Source organism: Corylus avellana, chromosome 6 (genome assembly GCF_965113065.1).
Source record: "Corylus avellana chromosome 6, dhCorAvel1.hap1.2, whole genome shotgun sequence".
In the NCBI taxonomy this organism is placed as follows: domain Eukaryota; kingdom Viridiplantae; phylum Streptophyta; class Magnoliopsida; order Fagales; family Betulaceae; genus Corylus; species Corylus avellana.
In genome coordinates this window covers 24,568,720-24,585,601 of record NC_142495.1, presented here as the reverse complement: position 1 = coordinate 24,585,601, position 16,882 = coordinate 24,568,720, and the positions used below count along the sequence as shown (strand labels likewise).

At 36.6% G+C, this 16,882-nt stretch overlaps 1 protein-coding gene and 1 pseudogene across 1 annotated transcript; one reads left to right on the top strand and one right to left on the bottom strand.

Moving 5' to 3' along the window:
• Positions 1–590: 590 nt before the first annotated feature.
• On the bottom strand, positions 591–5,836 carry LOC148585070 (uncharacterized; annotated as a pseudogene).
• A 1,227-nt stretch (positions 5,837–7,063) lies between these two features.
• On the top strand, positions 7,064–9,885 carry LOC148585069 (putative F-box/FBD/LRR-repeat protein At3g49030). The gene is made up of 3 exons (XM_088517775.1): positions 7,064–7,900; positions 7,988–8,131; positions 9,422–9,885. The coding sequence occupies exons 1-3, from the start codon at positions 7,361–7,363 to the stop codon at positions 9,731–9,733; spliced, it is 996 nt and encodes a 331-aa protein (XP_088373901.1). The 5' UTR covers positions 7,064–7,360; the 3' UTR covers positions 9,734–9,885.
• The last annotated feature ends 6,997 nt before the right edge of the window (positions 9,886–16,882 follow it).

Below are 16,882 nucleotides of genomic sequence, written 5' to 3'. Positions count from 1 at the left end.
CCTTCGCTTCTCTGTCTCTCTCTGCTTCACTCTTCTTCTTCTTCCTTGTGCGTTTATCTCTCTTCCTCTTTTTCTGTGGCTGTGGCTCTGCTGGATCCCATAAGGTTGCTCCTGGAGAGAGAGGAGCAACCTTCTCCCTCAGTCTCTCTGCCTCTCTCCCGGCTCTCTGCCTCTCTGCCTCTGTCTCTGCCGGATCCGACAAGAAGAGGCCTCTCTCCGCTACTGTCTCCATATCCATTTCTCTCTTTTTCTCCCGCCCGATCGCCATCTCCATTTCTCTATTTTTCTCTCGGCTCTCTCTCGATTGCAAATTCCTGGATGCCTCTTTTTATATTATGCAGGTTAGTTTGGCGCGCAAAAACGGTTACAAAATTTTGATTTCAAATACAAATGAACTAACAATAGTTATTATAAAATATTGTTAGATCTTACAAATCGATGAGAATAGTTCAGCTGCTAAGTTGTCACTCGTTGAGTGAATAAGAGGGAAGGTGTTCGAATCTTTATACGGCTCGGTTTTGAGTTTTCCAAAAAAAATAAAAACCAAAGTCACACTTCTGTTGTTATAGAGCCAGAAAAACTGTTTTAGGCTAATTTAAACCGCATCGAATAAATGAGACCGGAAAATAGCTGCTACATACCAGTGAGAGCCTTGATTCGTCATGAACAGAAGTACTCATGGCTTTGGATTCATGACTAGAAGGAAGAATTGCACCGGTGGACTTCTTGTGGTCCTCTTTTACTTCTTTGTTTTGTCTTAGTGCCTCTTCAAGAGCTTGAGCTCTTTTCAGGCATTCTTGTTTTTCCTGAAGATATTTTATTTGTCTCTGAAATTGGCTATTTTCTCTCTTAATCTGGGCAAACTCATTTTTTCAGCTTAGCATTATGGGCACATAATGCTTCTCTTGCAGTTAGATCCCACTCCAGCCGCAAAATCTTTTCCTCAAGAGCAACTATGTGGTTGCAGTCCTCTGATTCGGATGAAGAATTCTGCATGCTACCCATTTTCTGAATAAATGAGACCCTCTCTGCCTTCAGCTCTTCATAATCTGCAGCTAATATCTGAAATGAAGCTTCCAGTCTTCCATTTTCAAGTTTGGCCTCAGTGAGTGATCTCCTAAAAGCCAAAGCTTCATCCTGAAACATTCCTGCTTTTTGTAATTGAACCTTAAAGCTGGACATTTCTTCTGTTAGCTGTAGCCTCTGGTATTCAGAAGATTTAACCTCTATCTCAAGCCCTGCATCAGATTTAACATCTTCCAATTGCCTTAGCACCTTTCCATGATCAGCCATGAGAATTTCCTGGTTTTGCTTGCTGGCCATGAGCTCACCAATTAGTCCTTGCGCCTTTGTTTCATACTCCTCTTGAAGAATACCAAGCTTGTTTTCATATAATTTAACTTGTCCTCGGACTTCTTGAAGGGCAGCTTCAAGCATAGCTTTATCAGCACCTAAACAACGAACTTCATGTACAACTTCTAAAGCTTTTCTCTTCTTTTCTAGAGATACCTGTTCAGTGAGGTGTGCAACCTGTCTTTGCAAGTCCTCAACCTCAACTGTTTTCTCCATGTATATTCGATTTAACAGGCTCTCCTCGAGAGCAATCTTCTCTTTAAGCCTTTGGTTTCCATGGAGAAGTACATCTAGTTCTGAAGTTATGGCCTTTTCCTTTGAGGCAACTTCTTCTTGCATTAAAGAAATTTTTTCTTCCAAAGCTTCAACTTCATTTAACACATAAGAAAAAACCTTCCGTGATTCCAATTGTTCTGCTTCCAAGACTGTCCAATGCTCATGTAATTCCCAGTTTTTTTCCTTAGCTCTCCATTTGATTTCTGAAGTGAAGAACATTCTTCACTAAGACCTCCAGTCATTAATTGTAAACTTGGATTCACTAATTTCACATACTCTTCTTGTGCTTCTAGCCACCTGTTCTGCATGTTTTGCAACTTCTGTTTCATATCAACTTTTTGTTCCTCTAGTTGAGTTTCCAATCTTCTAATTTCATCCTTGAGGCTAATGGCATGAGATTCTGATTTTTGATTTACCAGACGATTTGCCTCCTTCTCATCAGTCACACATCTCAACACAGCTTCCAAGCCAAATATTCGCTCTGATAACTCCACATTTTCCACTTCTAGTTCAGACAAGTGGACTTCCAAGTCATGTCTGCCATTTTCTATTTCCGCTAATTTCCTTTCAAGAATCTTGCTAGTTGTATCCTGGAAATCCATACTGCCATTAACCACCATCAAATCATTATGCAAATCACCCAAAATACTAATCTCTTCCTGAAGATTAGTAATCTGAGTTTCCTTCATCATACTGTCAGCCTTGAGCTTCTCGGCCTCAAAAGTCTTTTCCAGCAGTTTCTTACTTAGGTTTGTCACTTCAGATACTAATTCCATGTTCACACCATCTAGTACATGTTTGTCCTTGAAAGCATGCAACTGATGCTCCAAGTCTGCGCACTTCTTCCGGAAATCTGTACATTGAATCTCTAAGTGGTTGGCAGAAACTTCATTGATAAAAATTTCCTTCTTCAGTTCCTCTTCAGGCTTACATGTTTGAAATTTCAATTGCCTTTCTTCAGGTTCAGAGGTGGGAGAAAGATCATTGTGTGGATCCTCACCTAATGAAGAATTAGAAGAGGCTGCAGATGTCTGAAGATCCTCCCTTGATTCCATGAGCTTAAATTGAAATTTCGAGTTCTCATCCGAAAGCTCACTGCAATATGTTTCGAGCTCTTGCACCTGCTTCGAAGCCTCGATTTCTTTGATAAGAGCAGAATCAGCTCCACCTGCACAATCCATTTCCCTTGAACGTTGAGAATCAAGAGCTTCAGATAATTTTGCTTTCAAATTGATGATTTCTTCCTCCTTTTCGGTTAATCTACTCCATCAGAATTTGAGTCTTGAAACCTCGTTTGGTCTCTATCTCATGGTCCTTCTCCTCCACGCATTTCTCCAGAATCTGGATGGTACTTTCCAAGTTCTTTTGTGATTCCTGCAACTGTTGCAACTGAAGCTCTGAAATCCCATTGTCCTCTCCAATTCCTTTCTGCAGATCATGTACTACTTATTCAACAGCACCACCTTCTAGAGTTGATTCACAAGAGGCCTTTCTGATCTCATTGGCTAAAACATGCTTGTTTGAATTGCCTCGATGTTCATGGCTATGCTTTTCTATATCTTCATAACCTGACTTGGCCATTGAAAGATTATCGATCACCTTTTTCTGCTGTTCTAGGGTATCTTCCAGCTCATGAAGAACAGAAACGAGCTCAACGTTTGATTCTTGAGTTTTCCTTAGTTGCAAGGATAATGTGGCATTTAAATCTTTCTGATACTTGAGCTCATCTTTTAGTGCCTTTTGAATATGATCTAAGTTTTCAAGTTCAGAGGAATTTTGTCTCACCTTTGAGTCCTCCAATAAGACTTTTAGTTGCTCAATTTCCTGCTTCAAGGTATCACATTTTGTATGTGAAGCTGCGAGCTCCACTTCAAGACTTGCCCGATTATCTGACTGATCAGAAAATTCCTTCTGCAATCTTTCCAGATCAATCATTAGCTTTCGAGCATTTTGTTTCCACATCCGAGCTTCAGCCCGAAGTAAATCAATTGTAACTTCTGCTGCATCCAGAAGGTCTTTAGTTGAAGCAGAATTATGCGGTAGTGATGTGGCACTGCCATGTGAATCTTCACCAAAGTCTTCACTTTGTTTATGGAGATTGTTTCCTGAGCCTGAGAACCTTGAAGTATGGTTTCCTGAGCCTGAGAACCTTGAAGTAAAGGATGAGTTATTTGATCTTGAAGCACAACTAAAAGAATAAGAACCACAACCAGATCGAGCTGGCTGAACCTTGTTTGCCACTCAGATTGTTTGTAACCCCATTTAAATTATTTTGGAGTGGAAACTATTTCGCTGTCAATGGAACCCTCCATAGAGTCAGATCTACCATATGAAGTTAATGCTGAGAAACTTATTTCCGGTAGCATTAAGAGAAGATTTTGTCAGTCACAAGTAGTTTTATGAACAATGTTTGTAATAACAAAGAGTAACATTTTAGCAGCTGATCAGAAAAGAAACCCCAGTCATTGAATGCTTGAAAATGAGATGTTAAAACTATTGAAACAAATAGGGATGAACAATTGGTAGTATTAATGGAAGGTAATGAGGACACAATCATGTTCTGATTGCACAAGAAAAAAGCTAACAATTGAAAATCTACACACATCAGGAATGCAACTCATTGTGATAACAAGGTAATGACATACCCTGCAACAAATTTCTCCTGAAAAAATATGTGATGTCCAAGTTTTGACTAGATGATGATCCAACACTCCTGCTAAAGACACTATCAGACACATCTGATTTATTATATATGTCATCATAGTCAACATGCATCTCCTCCATGTATGACTTTGCGTCTTTAAATTGCGCATCCCTTTAAAAGAAAACAAAAAAAAATTAAAGAACTAACAGCATGTCAAAAAGGGCATAAAGATTCTCTCTGGACCACATTACCTGAGCTTTGTTCTTGGTGTTAGGCATTGAATTTTAATTTGCAATCCAGTGAGGAGACCAAAAGGCTTGCTTTAGATAGGGGTTAAAGCCAAGAACTTGTTATCTCAGAATCAAATAATCAAAAGTTGACTAGTGCAAACTAATAATCAGAGGTTTTGTAATCATTTTTTATTTTTTATTTTTTTAGTATGGGCTTTTAGACTTTTTAAGGTGCAGTAGGCCATTTTGTCCCTATTTTTTGTGCTTATTTTAAACATTTTTTGGTCAAAGTATTCCAAAAAATTATGAATATGATGAAATCCTATCCCTAACTCGTATTTAAAATGACACAATTTTGGTGTTAAGTTTAACACTAAAATTGCATCGTTTTAATGTCATATTTTTAATATAAAATATAAAATATATATTTATATTATTATGCAGTTATAAAAAACCGCACCTACCAAAATGATTATGCAGTTATAAGCAATTACTGGTTTTCATTTCATTTTTATTATTTGTTAATAAGTTTTTTTTTAGACTTTTATATGTTGTTCGCCATAGATTAATAATTGGTTGAAATGTTATCCTCGTGGTATTATTGAATGAAATGTTATGTTTTTCTAAAAAATAATTGGATGTCAAAGATAATTCTAATTTGAAAGTAGTTTCATGAGAAGAAATTAATTTTGATTTATTATGATTTTCATTTATATCAAATGCTTATTCTATTTGATTTGTTATGATTCGAACATATAATAAATGCTTAATTAAATATGTGTCAAGTCATCAAAATCAAATTCTTAATTAAAATTTATTCAATTTATTTAAATTTTTATTAGTGATTTATTGCTTTATATTCCAATTAGGATAATTGATTTTCTACTTAATTTAGTTAATTTTGTCTCAAGAATAAGCAATAAAAATGTTAGGTGGATCCTTTTAGCCTTAGTGTTTTTGTTACTTTTTTTTTTTCCAACTTAAATTTATTTAGTTTGGTTTAATAATTTAATTATAGTTTATCATTGACTCAACTCTACCTTTTCAACTATTTTTATTTTTCTACAAAAGAAAAAAAAAATTACTTTAGTGTTTTATCATTCCTTGTGAATCGACTTCGTATTGAGCAATAATTTATTATTTGCGATAGCTTGCACTTAAGTTTGCACTCTTTTAGCCATAGCACCCTATAGAAGAAAGCGATGAATAGTTGTTCTACACTAACAAAGGAGCGTTGGAGGTGCCTCCACCCCTACACACCTTTGTAGGGGTGGATCTCCACCATCTCACAAAAGTGTTGACGAGGTGGCTCTAGCATTGTCCACCTTTGCATGGGTGGAGAGCCACCCCTTCAGAGGGGGCGATGAAATAGTTTTAGCTCCACTTACCAATGTAGTGGTGGAGATCCATTCTTGTATACTTATGCGAGGATAAAGATCTCCACCCTCAGTGGAAGTTGAGCCATCCTTGTACACTTAAGAGAGGGCTTGATTTGTTTCAAATTTTGTAAACTCTGAAGCTTGCAACCGATGAGTGATAGTCGGGGCTGAGAGGTTTGTTTATATAGAGGTGAGCCGAGAACGCTGATTGGTTAGTTTTGAAAGACGGGGATCGATGACGTGGAGGTTGATTTATTGGGAATGAAAATCAACGGTGGAAATTGCGAAAAGGAGGGATTTTCGAAAATTTAGAGCCTTTAGGCGCGTTGAAAGGTTGGGCACTAGAGGCCAAAGCCCAAAGGCCGAAGAATTTGTTTTAGCTGTACGGTGGGCTCTTGGCCCACTCAATTCTACTTGCTTCAATTTCAGTTATTTTCCTAATAGAATATTGAATCCGAACCAAACGAGGAAATAATCCAACATAAATTCACCGTGAACCCACAAGCTTGGAGGATCACCGCCTTGAAACCCTTCATCGCCCCACGTCTGAGTATTCGGATCCTTAAGGCTTAAAGTTTCCATACCGGGCCGAAATAGAGAATTTCATTCCGTCCGTCCGTCCTCCTGCTTGCTTTCGTGCTGTCGCTCTGTTTCTCAATCTTCTGTTAAGAGCGATTCTTAAAGTCGTCAAATTCACGCTGTCTCTCTCTTTGAGAGAGCCGGTCCGGTCCGTCCCTCTTCTATTTCCCTGACTAAAAATCGAGTCTTTAATTTATTATACTATACATCAATCCTTTTTGGTGTAATCAAATAACTGGTGAGGCAACGGAGCCAAATTGCCAGTAAGTTTCTGTTTTTGCATCATATTATTATTATTATTTTTATTTTTTTTGCATGATAATTTTATTTTGTACCTTCTGATTTATGCTTGCTACGGCATACTTGTCATATGGATTCCACCTAGCACGAGATCAAAGTCATCCCCTGGAGATTGGATTTATGGAGAAAAGGGTTCGACATACCGCTGATTGTTCAGAAAACAAGGTGAGCCCCATTATTATTAATCTCTTTGATTTACTTTATTTGAATTTGAATTGTGTTTTTGATCAAATTCTTACCAGCAGGATTGTATTAGTGAGCTGCCGGATGAAATTATCGTTTGTATACTCTCACACCTGACGCTAAGAGAAGCGGTGGTTACTAGTGTCCTTTCAAGAAGATGGAAGTATTTGTGGGCATTTATTACTACGCTCGACTTTTATCCTAGAATAACATCAGACTACATAAGACCATATAAACGTGGGGCAACTGAAGAACAATATTTAGATTATTTGATTGAAATCGAAAGGCCCAGGTACGTCAACTGGGTGAATCGTGTTTTGGGACAGTATAGAGGCCCAACTATAGATGAATTCCGGGTTTGGATTGATTTGGATAAAAGTTATGCGGGAGATATTAATAGGTGGATTAAGTTTGCAATGCAAAAGCGAGTACAAAGGCTTCAGATGCACTTTTGTGGATTTTCACCGTCCAATGCTTGGAATTTTGAACGTTATACTTTTCCAGATCAACTGCTTTTCCGTTGTCAAACTAGAGGGCCTTCTCAGACGCAATTATGTTGGGATGCATTTGTTGGCTTCAAGTCCCTCAGAGATCTCGATTTGAAGCAAGTTAACGTTTCTTGGGAAGTTCTTGAGTACTTTTTGGCAAATTGTCCAAATCTTGAAAGATTAGTTGTGCATCGATCAGAAAATTTGGAAAAATTAAGAGTTGTTGGCTCATCCCTCCCTTTGAAACACTTAGAGGTATACATGTGCTTGCGCTTAAAATACATCAAGATCTGTGACACAAACCTTGTTTCATTTAAGTATGAGGGACCAAGGAGAAGATTGCTTGTTAATAATGCTCCACTGCTTGTTGATGTATGTATTTCACTGCACTCTAATTCCACGCTTCGCCAGCTTTCATCATGTTTTTCTCAGCTACAGATTCTCACATTGATCCCAAGCGTTGTGCTGGTTAGTGTGTACAATGATGATGTGTTTGTTCTTTCTTTCCATTTATTATGCTGTCATGCAATTTACCCTCGTTTCTGGTTTTTTCAGGATAATATAAAGCCTCGATTCTTTACCGGATTGAAGAATCTTAAGAAATTGGTACTAGAAATCAGACAAATGGATGATGAAAGTCTCCTTCTTTACACTCCCTTGATAGAGACATGCTCTTACTTGCAAATATTTGTGTTGAAGGTGCGTGTGTATATATATATATATATCTCATGCATGCATCCCATTTTCTTGTAAATAATATTTTTTTTATAATTACTTCCTTACCAAGAATACTTGTGACGCAACTATGTCGTCAACAATGTATCTATATTGATTCTTAGTTTTTGCCACATATTCCCTTTCTTAGTAGGAGCTTGTGTGGCACATGTCCTCGGTTATTACTTAGAGAGAAAAGATTATCTTTCTAGGCTTGTCCCATTGAAATTCCTTGTATTGGAACAACTTTTCTTGAACAGAGAACGCTACTTGTTATGTGCGTGTGTTTTGATCATGTATGCATGGCACTTGCACAATTCCCATTAACCATTCCCTTGACTGTTACAGTTTATGCTTGTTTCAAAGTCTTAACAGGCCAATGGACAAGCTTCTTTAGGATTTGTTTGCATGTAACACTGACCTTTCCACAAAAGTCATGGTTTATGTTAGTAGACATGGTTTTAGAAAAATGTATTGTTGAAAGATCATAGATTGTTTTGTTGTGATCATTGATGGTTCTATGTTTCCTATATTCAATTCCAAAGTTTACTCTTTTGTTTTAATTTGGAATGCTCCCTCGTAAGTCGTACCTGCAGTTTGAGTCTTTATATGGATCAAATATGGGATGATTCATGATTAAGCTTGTGTTTTACCGCTTATAGATGTACATATTATGTAATGGTAGATTTGAAGTGTTTACTGCAAAATTTGTTTCTTAATTGGAAATGAGAATGGGATGATGTTTCAGTTGGTTTGTTATATATACTTCATCCGTTCCTCTTTAAAATAGTTTCAGATAGGAAAAAAAAGGTCTTCTTGATATTTGTCCTATAGTTGTGCCTATGAAATTGGTTGAACAATATGTCACAACGTTGACTTACTAGTGCGGCAAGTCTATCTTCTTTTGGGATTTGAATGAACTTCTTCATTTTAGGCTTGTTGGGGAAAAAAATGATGCGCCTGTAATGGAGGAAATGATGCTGTTGTTGCAGTTACTAGCACAGAAGTGATAGTAAGTGATTGGATTTAGAGAACTAATATGGGAACAGAGGCTAATGATTTTGGGTATAATGCAATTCCAGTGGATGGCCCATTATGGAGATTATAGGGAGAGATGAGTTGTTAATTTGGTTGGTTAAAAGAGTTACTATTGGTTATTTGGGGAAGCATTTCGGGTCTTTCTTTTGTAGCATAATGTGCACTTGTTTAATATTCTTGTGTTTAGCAAACATAGGCTTTTTCTTATATATATATAAAATATTTTTTTTTTTGCAGTTAATATGGCCTGCCTGTGTCGAGAGGGAGGGAAGGGTAATAGAAGCTGTCAAATGCCCACATAATTACCTCAAAGTGGTGGAAATATGTGGATATTATGGCGGTGCAAGTGATTTTGAGCTTGCCATGTACTTCATTGAGAATGCTACGAAACTTGAAAAACTCATAATTGATCCTCGATACCAATCTCGGTCGTGTAGAGGAGTAAGAATTGTTGATACTAGGGAAGGACAAGAAAAGATTGCAAGGCATTATGCCAAGCTGCAGCTTGAGGGTGAAGTACCTTCAAGAATCAAATTGGAAATCCTTTAATCCTAATTGGTTAGTGGTGTGAATGCTCTTTGCATTTAAGATGCGAACTATGTATTGATTCTCCCCCTCAAAACCTAACCTCTACCTCCAAACTTTGTGTTTTATCTTTCGGTTATCATATATAAATATAAAAGTCGAATTACTAGCCTTAATATTGCGACATGTGACATGAATCTTTTTTATTTGAATACTAAATCGGTTTAATTTGTGAATGTCTTTTTACTTAAAAAACCGTCATTAAATTAGCGCAATTAATGGTTTGAAGAGTTTTCCATATATAAATTATTCAATAAATTAAGTAGTATTAATGTTAAAATCAAATAAGGAAACAAATAATACAAATCAAATTATTATGTGTTATCATGTTTAATCACTTTAATATGCATATAACATAATATTATATGTTATAGTTGAATTAGATGAACTAAATGATAGGATGTAGAAACAAAATAGAAAAAAATTTCATTGCATTATTTTTGGTTGTTTAAATATATAATTGTATAGATTGTCGGATTTTTACTCTAACATAATGATTAGGTATTTATTTTTTATTTCATTAGCAAAAATAATCTATATATATATATATATATATATATATATATATATATATATATGATTAGCATCTTATGGGCAATTTTATATTCAATGTCCAAACCAAAGTGTAAAATCACAACAATTATCTTAGGGCACATTTTTGCTTAGTGTCCATTAATTTATAAAATCGTTAATTGTTTGATATAACATGCTTCTTATTTGATATTTGCTCGAGGCCTATTCGTCTATGAGATTTTTTTTTTTTTTTTTGCATGATTTACCTGGATTTTCAATTTTTTTATTTTATTTTTTTTAAGTACTTTTTATGCTTTTGAAAGCAAAAGAAAGGCAAAATTTCATTTGAGTATTATACAAAAAATGAACTTCGAAACACCTAAGAGTAATTCAGATTGAATATAATGTAGAATGATTATTGAATTGCATTGTTGACCGAAATTTTTTATTATCTTGCTATTTACTTTTTTGGAAATTATATCTAAAATCCTTAGGTAAACGCGCTTTTTTTAAAAACTCCCGGGGTATTTTTTTTTGGAAATTTAGTCCCTGAGTCACTCGAAACTACTAGAAAAATCTCTACCGTCAATTTTTGTTAACTTCGGTTAGTCTACTCAAAACTCACCGTTTTATCTGATTAAAATATTATTTTTTTTATTAATTTAATTTAAAAAATTCAATCTTTAAAAAAAAAAAAAAAAAAAATTATGTTATAAGAAGATAGGATCCTTTCTTTGCCGTTTCTTCTCCATGCTTTCAACTTCATGCTTTCATGAAGTTGAAAGCATTCGAGTACTGGGAATCCTTTCTTTGCCGTTTCTTCTCCATCTTGTTGAAAGATTGATCTGCAGCTGCAGCACTCTCAGACCCACCATGACTTCTTTTTTTCTTGTTAAACTTCATACCTTTTGCCTTCCTGATATCATCATCTACTGAGATTTTGCATATTTCCCACCGTGTTGATCTACTCTTTTTGGCTTGCTTTTAATGCCCGACATGCTCAAAAATGGTACACCAGAAGAGAGGTCATGGTCAATCTCTTTCCTCATTTCCTTCAAGTTTTTTGGGCGTGATGAGTGCTTGGAGGTATCAGCAAGAAAACCATCACTTTTGGATGACTTGGTTTCACTGGAGCCAAATGTATCATAGAAGTCCTTGTAAGCTGATTGTTTTGATGCTTGGTTTGACCTCCACTGATCAGGTCGGGCAGCAAATCTGATGTAATAAGCCGCATACATCAACATACAAAGATTAAGAACAATAAACTGCCAAAATTCAATTTTAGAAAACAAATGCTCGAATATCATATCAATTGTAACAGACCATCCCCCCTTCTTATAACATAATTGCCTGTGGGAACTAATAGAGATACTATCACAAACCTATGAAATTCTAGGATCATATCTTCTACAATGATTCACGGTATTATAAAAGAGAAAATGCCCAACAGCTTACCTGTCGACCCAAACCCCCAAGGGGGTGGGTCGCGGCCACCCCTTGGGGGTTTGGCGTGGCCCGCAGGCCACCCCTCCACCCATGGGGTGGCCGCGAGCCACCCCTTGGGTGGAAAGGGGTGGCCGCGAGCCACCCCAAGCCACCCAAGGGGTGGCTCGAACCACCCCATGGGTGGTTTGGGGTGGCCTGCAGGCCACCCCATAGGGGTTGGGGGGGGGGGGGGGGGGTGGCCAGGGGTGGCACCGCCACCCCTGACCACCCTTCAAATTTTTTTTTTTTTTTTTTTTTTAAAGATTGAATTTTTTTAATTAAATTAATAAAAAAATAATATTTTAATCAGATAAAACGGTGAGTTTTGAGTAGACTAACGGAAGTTAACAAAAATTGACGGTATGGAGTTTTTTAGTAGTTCCGAGTGACTCAGGGACTAAATTTCCAAAAAAAAATACCCAGAGAGTTTTTTAAAAAAGCGCGTTTACCTAAGGATTTTAGATATAATTTCCCTTACTTTTTTTAAGGCTCATAATTATATGGGTTTTATAATTTGCATGAAATATAATAGGTATAACACTAATAATATTAATGATTCTTACTAACTTTCTGTTAATGCTTTGATAATCACAATCCGAAGTTTTTTTTTTTTTTTTTTTTCTTCTTTCTATATTTTTCATTTTAAACTATACATATGGGAACAAAGATTTTAACATGTTTTAATTTATATGGATTAAGCTAATTAACGTTAAAAGGCTTGTGATAGTAAAATTTTATGCGACTTACATATTTATGCAAAGTTTTGTATATATATGATTGTGTCATTGAGTAATATAATTTTTATTGAATTAGGCCGTTGGTGGGGCTACAAACATTCATTGGTATTGATTGACCCACGTAATCTACCTTTGCTTATATTGGTTTTCAATTTTTGGACTATCATTAGCGTAGATATTTCTCTACTCTTTTTTCTGTTTGGTGGGTGAGATGAGATGAAAATAAATAGTGGAAGGAACTAAAAAGGGAATTCTGACCAGTTGGAGGCAAGATGTTCTTGACAAATTAACTTAAGTAACTTAAGTTATCTTTAAAGATAACTTAAGTAAATTTTTTATTTTTTTTCCTGGTAGTTTCAAACTGAAGAAGGTGATGATCATATTGAGCCAAGAACAAAGGTGATCGAGACTTATTGTTCCAAATAGCTCATGTGGTGGCATAATTGGGAAAGGGGGTTCCGTTCCACCATAAAGTAGGAAAACTGCTCCCTTTATTTTTTTTAATCATAAAACATGCTTATTCAGAAATTATAAGCAGTTATTTATTGGTAATGACAATAAAAAACTGTGTGATTGAAATGTTTCTTTTGTCTTTTCCCCTTTTTCAGAATATTAAAACAAACTTTGTGCTTGTTTATGTAGAATATCTTCATAATACTCATTTGAATGGGTGTAATTTTAGAAGCAAAGAAGATAAACATTATGTGTAAGACATCATAATGTTTTTGAAAATGAGAGATACTTCTCCCTGATTCGAGCAGCTTCCGCCTCCCTCCTTTCTAGTACGCATGTAGACAAAAATGCAACGTATTAATTTGTAACAAATAAGAACAAGATTAAGCTTTGTAATGAATTTCGCCTATCTCTCAGCCAATCACATAATGGAAATTAAAGATGAAAAATTCTGGCACTTCATCTCTTAGGCAAGAACAAATAACATAAATTCCCAAAAGGCTGCCTTCCATCAAATAATAACCATCATTCCTAGACTGAAAAAGCAAAGCCCACTACTTCGACTGTCACAAATTAACCAGCAGGATAATAGCATCTATGGGAAACTAGAGTTCTCCAATCTTATGGGCCTCAAGTAAGTTTTTTTTTTTTTTTTTTAATTGTGGTATATATATATATATATATATATATATATATCGGGGTTTGCCATTTAAGCCACCAGTACTGGGGTTAAAAGTAAGGAATATTTAGTTCCATGCTCTCATGATTTATCCATATTGTCTTTGTTCCAGGCTTATGGCTGAGTTATTTTATAGGTACATGGTTTGCATCAGTGCTCTTTTATTGCTATGCTATTTCCACCTGGGTCAAGTGCTTAATTGGTAACGAAAGCTTGGCTCTTCTTTGTCTCTGACCAGGTCTAGTTACCTCTATCGACTGATTGTTTGTTTCCGCATAAAATATTTGTTAAGAAATTTTTTTTTAGTGTGCCGCGGCAGCAAGAATAATTCAATTTTGGTGCAGATTGTAGCATACTTAATGGTCACGTCTGGGGCTGCAGTGTTGGAGATACTCTACTTGGCTTACAATGGTGACAGGGAAGTCTCATGGAGTGAAGCCTGTAGTTACTATGGAAGGTTTTGTAGTGGAATGAAGCTAGCCTTGGCTCTTTGCTGCTTCATTGTTCTTGCTGTAATCTCAGCTTTTATGACTTTTTAGCATGTTTGAGCCTCCTTCCCTTCCCCTTCTTATAAAGAGGTGGAAGAACTCAAACAGTTGGGCTCAAATGGATAATAAGATATGTGTGCTTTTTAATGAAATAATAAGTGATATATAGGAAGCCAAACTGAAGTTCCGGATATCTTTATAATCTAAATAATTTATTTTTTCAATGTGGGACTAAATTTTCTACATAAAAAGCATGGAGCTCAGGAGCACTCCACCAAAAATGCTACTGAAACAAAGAAATGGGAAATCAATTCGTTTGCTTACAAAGTAACTTTGTGAGTTTCAAAGTGCATTAATGTCCGCATTATCACATTATGTGTTGATTTACATATGAGCTCATAATTGCAGACATTGTGCTCAAACTAACAATTGGAAATACAAATAGAAGGTGAAATCCAAATGCTCAACACAATCAAGCTATTTGACACAATATATTCCAAACTAGAAGGTGAATTCCACTAGCAACTCCCGAGAGAGAATGTCTCCGCACAAGTTGTGGTAGTCTAGTTGGGAAACAAGCCTTCTATGTTTATCCAAAATATATCAAGTACTATTAAAACTGCAGTAGTTAACATTCTTTCCTACAGATCGTGTCATTGTTGCCATGATGCAACATAATTTGAGAAGAAGTAACTAGGTCCCCCATACTTAAAAAGAAGTGAGAAAAAAGCATGAATCATGAAAGTACTTACTTCAGCATCATTCGGCAATGCTAAACCAAATAGGCCCGCTTAAGTTCTTAAAATGCTTCTAATAACTTTTCAGTACCATTTGATTGTTTTTTCCCAGGCATTTCTCATCCATTTGTTTAAAAATAAAAAAGTAATTGAAGCCTACTGCCTATGCCTATGCTACAAACTGCATGTACTCTTTTCTCCAAATGAAGCCACCTCACCGAACACCCATCTCTTATCAATCCAACACCTCACAATCTAATTAATGTTTCCACCAACTCTATGGACTTTAACAATTCCCCATTCTCGGTCCTCTACCTCCATGTCCATGTTGAACAAACACTAAAATCTCACAAACCAGCAACACTACATAGCACCAATTGCACTCACTCTACTTCACACAAGCAGCTCTCTCTCTCATTACTGAGGTCTCTCAAATAATTCAGAGGCCTAGAGTCACTATCAATTATTCCATGCCCGTTTCCTACAAATATAAATTAAATACTGCGCCCTCAACAAAGCAAGCCCCAGAATCTAATTGTCTGATTGAGAAAGAAGAAAAAAAATAGCATCAAATGGAGAGAATTCAAGCACAGGGAACAGAATGAAGTCCAAGCTGTGACAATTCACCACCTTGAAAAACAATGCCTAACAGCCACAGGCATTAAAAGGTTATATTCAACAACCAAATCAAAATAAAGAAAAAGAAAAACAGCAAAAACATGGTAAAATATTGAATTTCTGTATTGGTTCAAGAGTAATATTGTAGTATCTGTGCTGCTACCTATACAACGAAATTCTCTTATTACACAACTAAAACGCAACTATAACAACTACTTTTATTACAAACGTATCTAATTCTAGAATACTAGCAGGTGTAACAACTACTTTTATTACAAACTTATCAACTTCTAGAATACTAGCAGGTGTATTAGAATACTAGCAGGTGTATTAACCTCATCTACTTCTAGAATATAAGCAGGTGTATTAACCTCAGTTCTCCCAGCCAAACTCCATGCCACGTGGCTTATCCTTATCCTTCCAGCCAAACCGTTTACAGTCCTCTTCATACCGCAACCGTGCACGGCGCTCCTCTCTCCACTCCGAAATATGAATGAAACGAACATTACGATCATCAGCAACATACCTCATCTCCTCGAACTCATCGTCCCTTTTATCGGCAACTAGGACCGCGGATCGAGATCGCATCCATTCCGTTTTTCTCACCGTTTTCTTCTTCAACTCTTTCGGGCAGCAGATTTTCAACAAGTAAAAGACGGCTTTCATCTCCGAAGCATTGGTCACCGGTAAATACTTATAGACAAGAAGTGGTTTACCAGCATCCAACGCCTGGTTCTTTTCTTCATTGATCCTCCGTTTGCATTCATGACTACTGATTTCCTTTTTTCTCTTTGCCTTCATAGTGTTTTTCTTACTTATACGGTATGCTATCAGCTTATCCATAAAAATTCTTACCAGACTCAGAATCTCCTTTTGAACTGCATCAGTGATCATCGTTTCCCTCTCGATCTGCTTTTGCTTCTCCCTCTCGATCTTCATTTCCTCCATTTCCTTCTCCCTCTTGATCTGCATTTCCCTCTGTATCTGCCGTTCTTCTTCCTCCTTCGCTTCTCTGTCTCTCTCTGCTTCACTCTTCTTCTTCTTCCTTGTGCGTTTATCTCTCTTCCTCTTTTTCTGTGGCTGTGGCTCTGCTGGATCCCATAAGGTTGCTCCTGGAGAGAGAGGAGCAACCTTCTCCCTCAGTCTCTCTGCCTCTCTCCCGGCTCTCTGCCTCTCTGCCTCTGTCTCTGCCGGATCCGACAAGAAGAGGCCTCTCTCCGCTACTGTCTCCATATCCATTTCTCTCTTTTTCTCCCGCCCGATCGCCATCTCCATTTCTCTATTTTTCTCTCGGCTCTCTCTCGATTGCAAATTCCTGGATGCCTCTTTTTATATTATGCAGGTTAGTTTGGCGCGCAAAAACGGTTACAAAATTTTGATTTCAAATACAAATGAACTAACAA

Excerpts from the sequence above, each read along its gene's own strand:
- LOC148585069 (XM_088517775.1), top strand. The coding sequence starts at position 7,361 with ATGCAAAAGCGAGTACAAAGGCTTCAGATGCACTTTTGTGGATTTTCA. Across the intron at positions 7,901-7,987 it reads TGATCCCAAGCGTTGTGCTG|GATAATATAAAGCCTCGATT; the intron begins GTTAGTGTGTAC and ends TGGTTTTTTCAG. Across the intron at positions 8,132-9,421 it reads TGCAAATATTTGTGTTGAAG|TTAATATGGCCTGCCTGTGT; the intron begins GTGCGTGTGTAT and ends TTTTTTTTGCAG.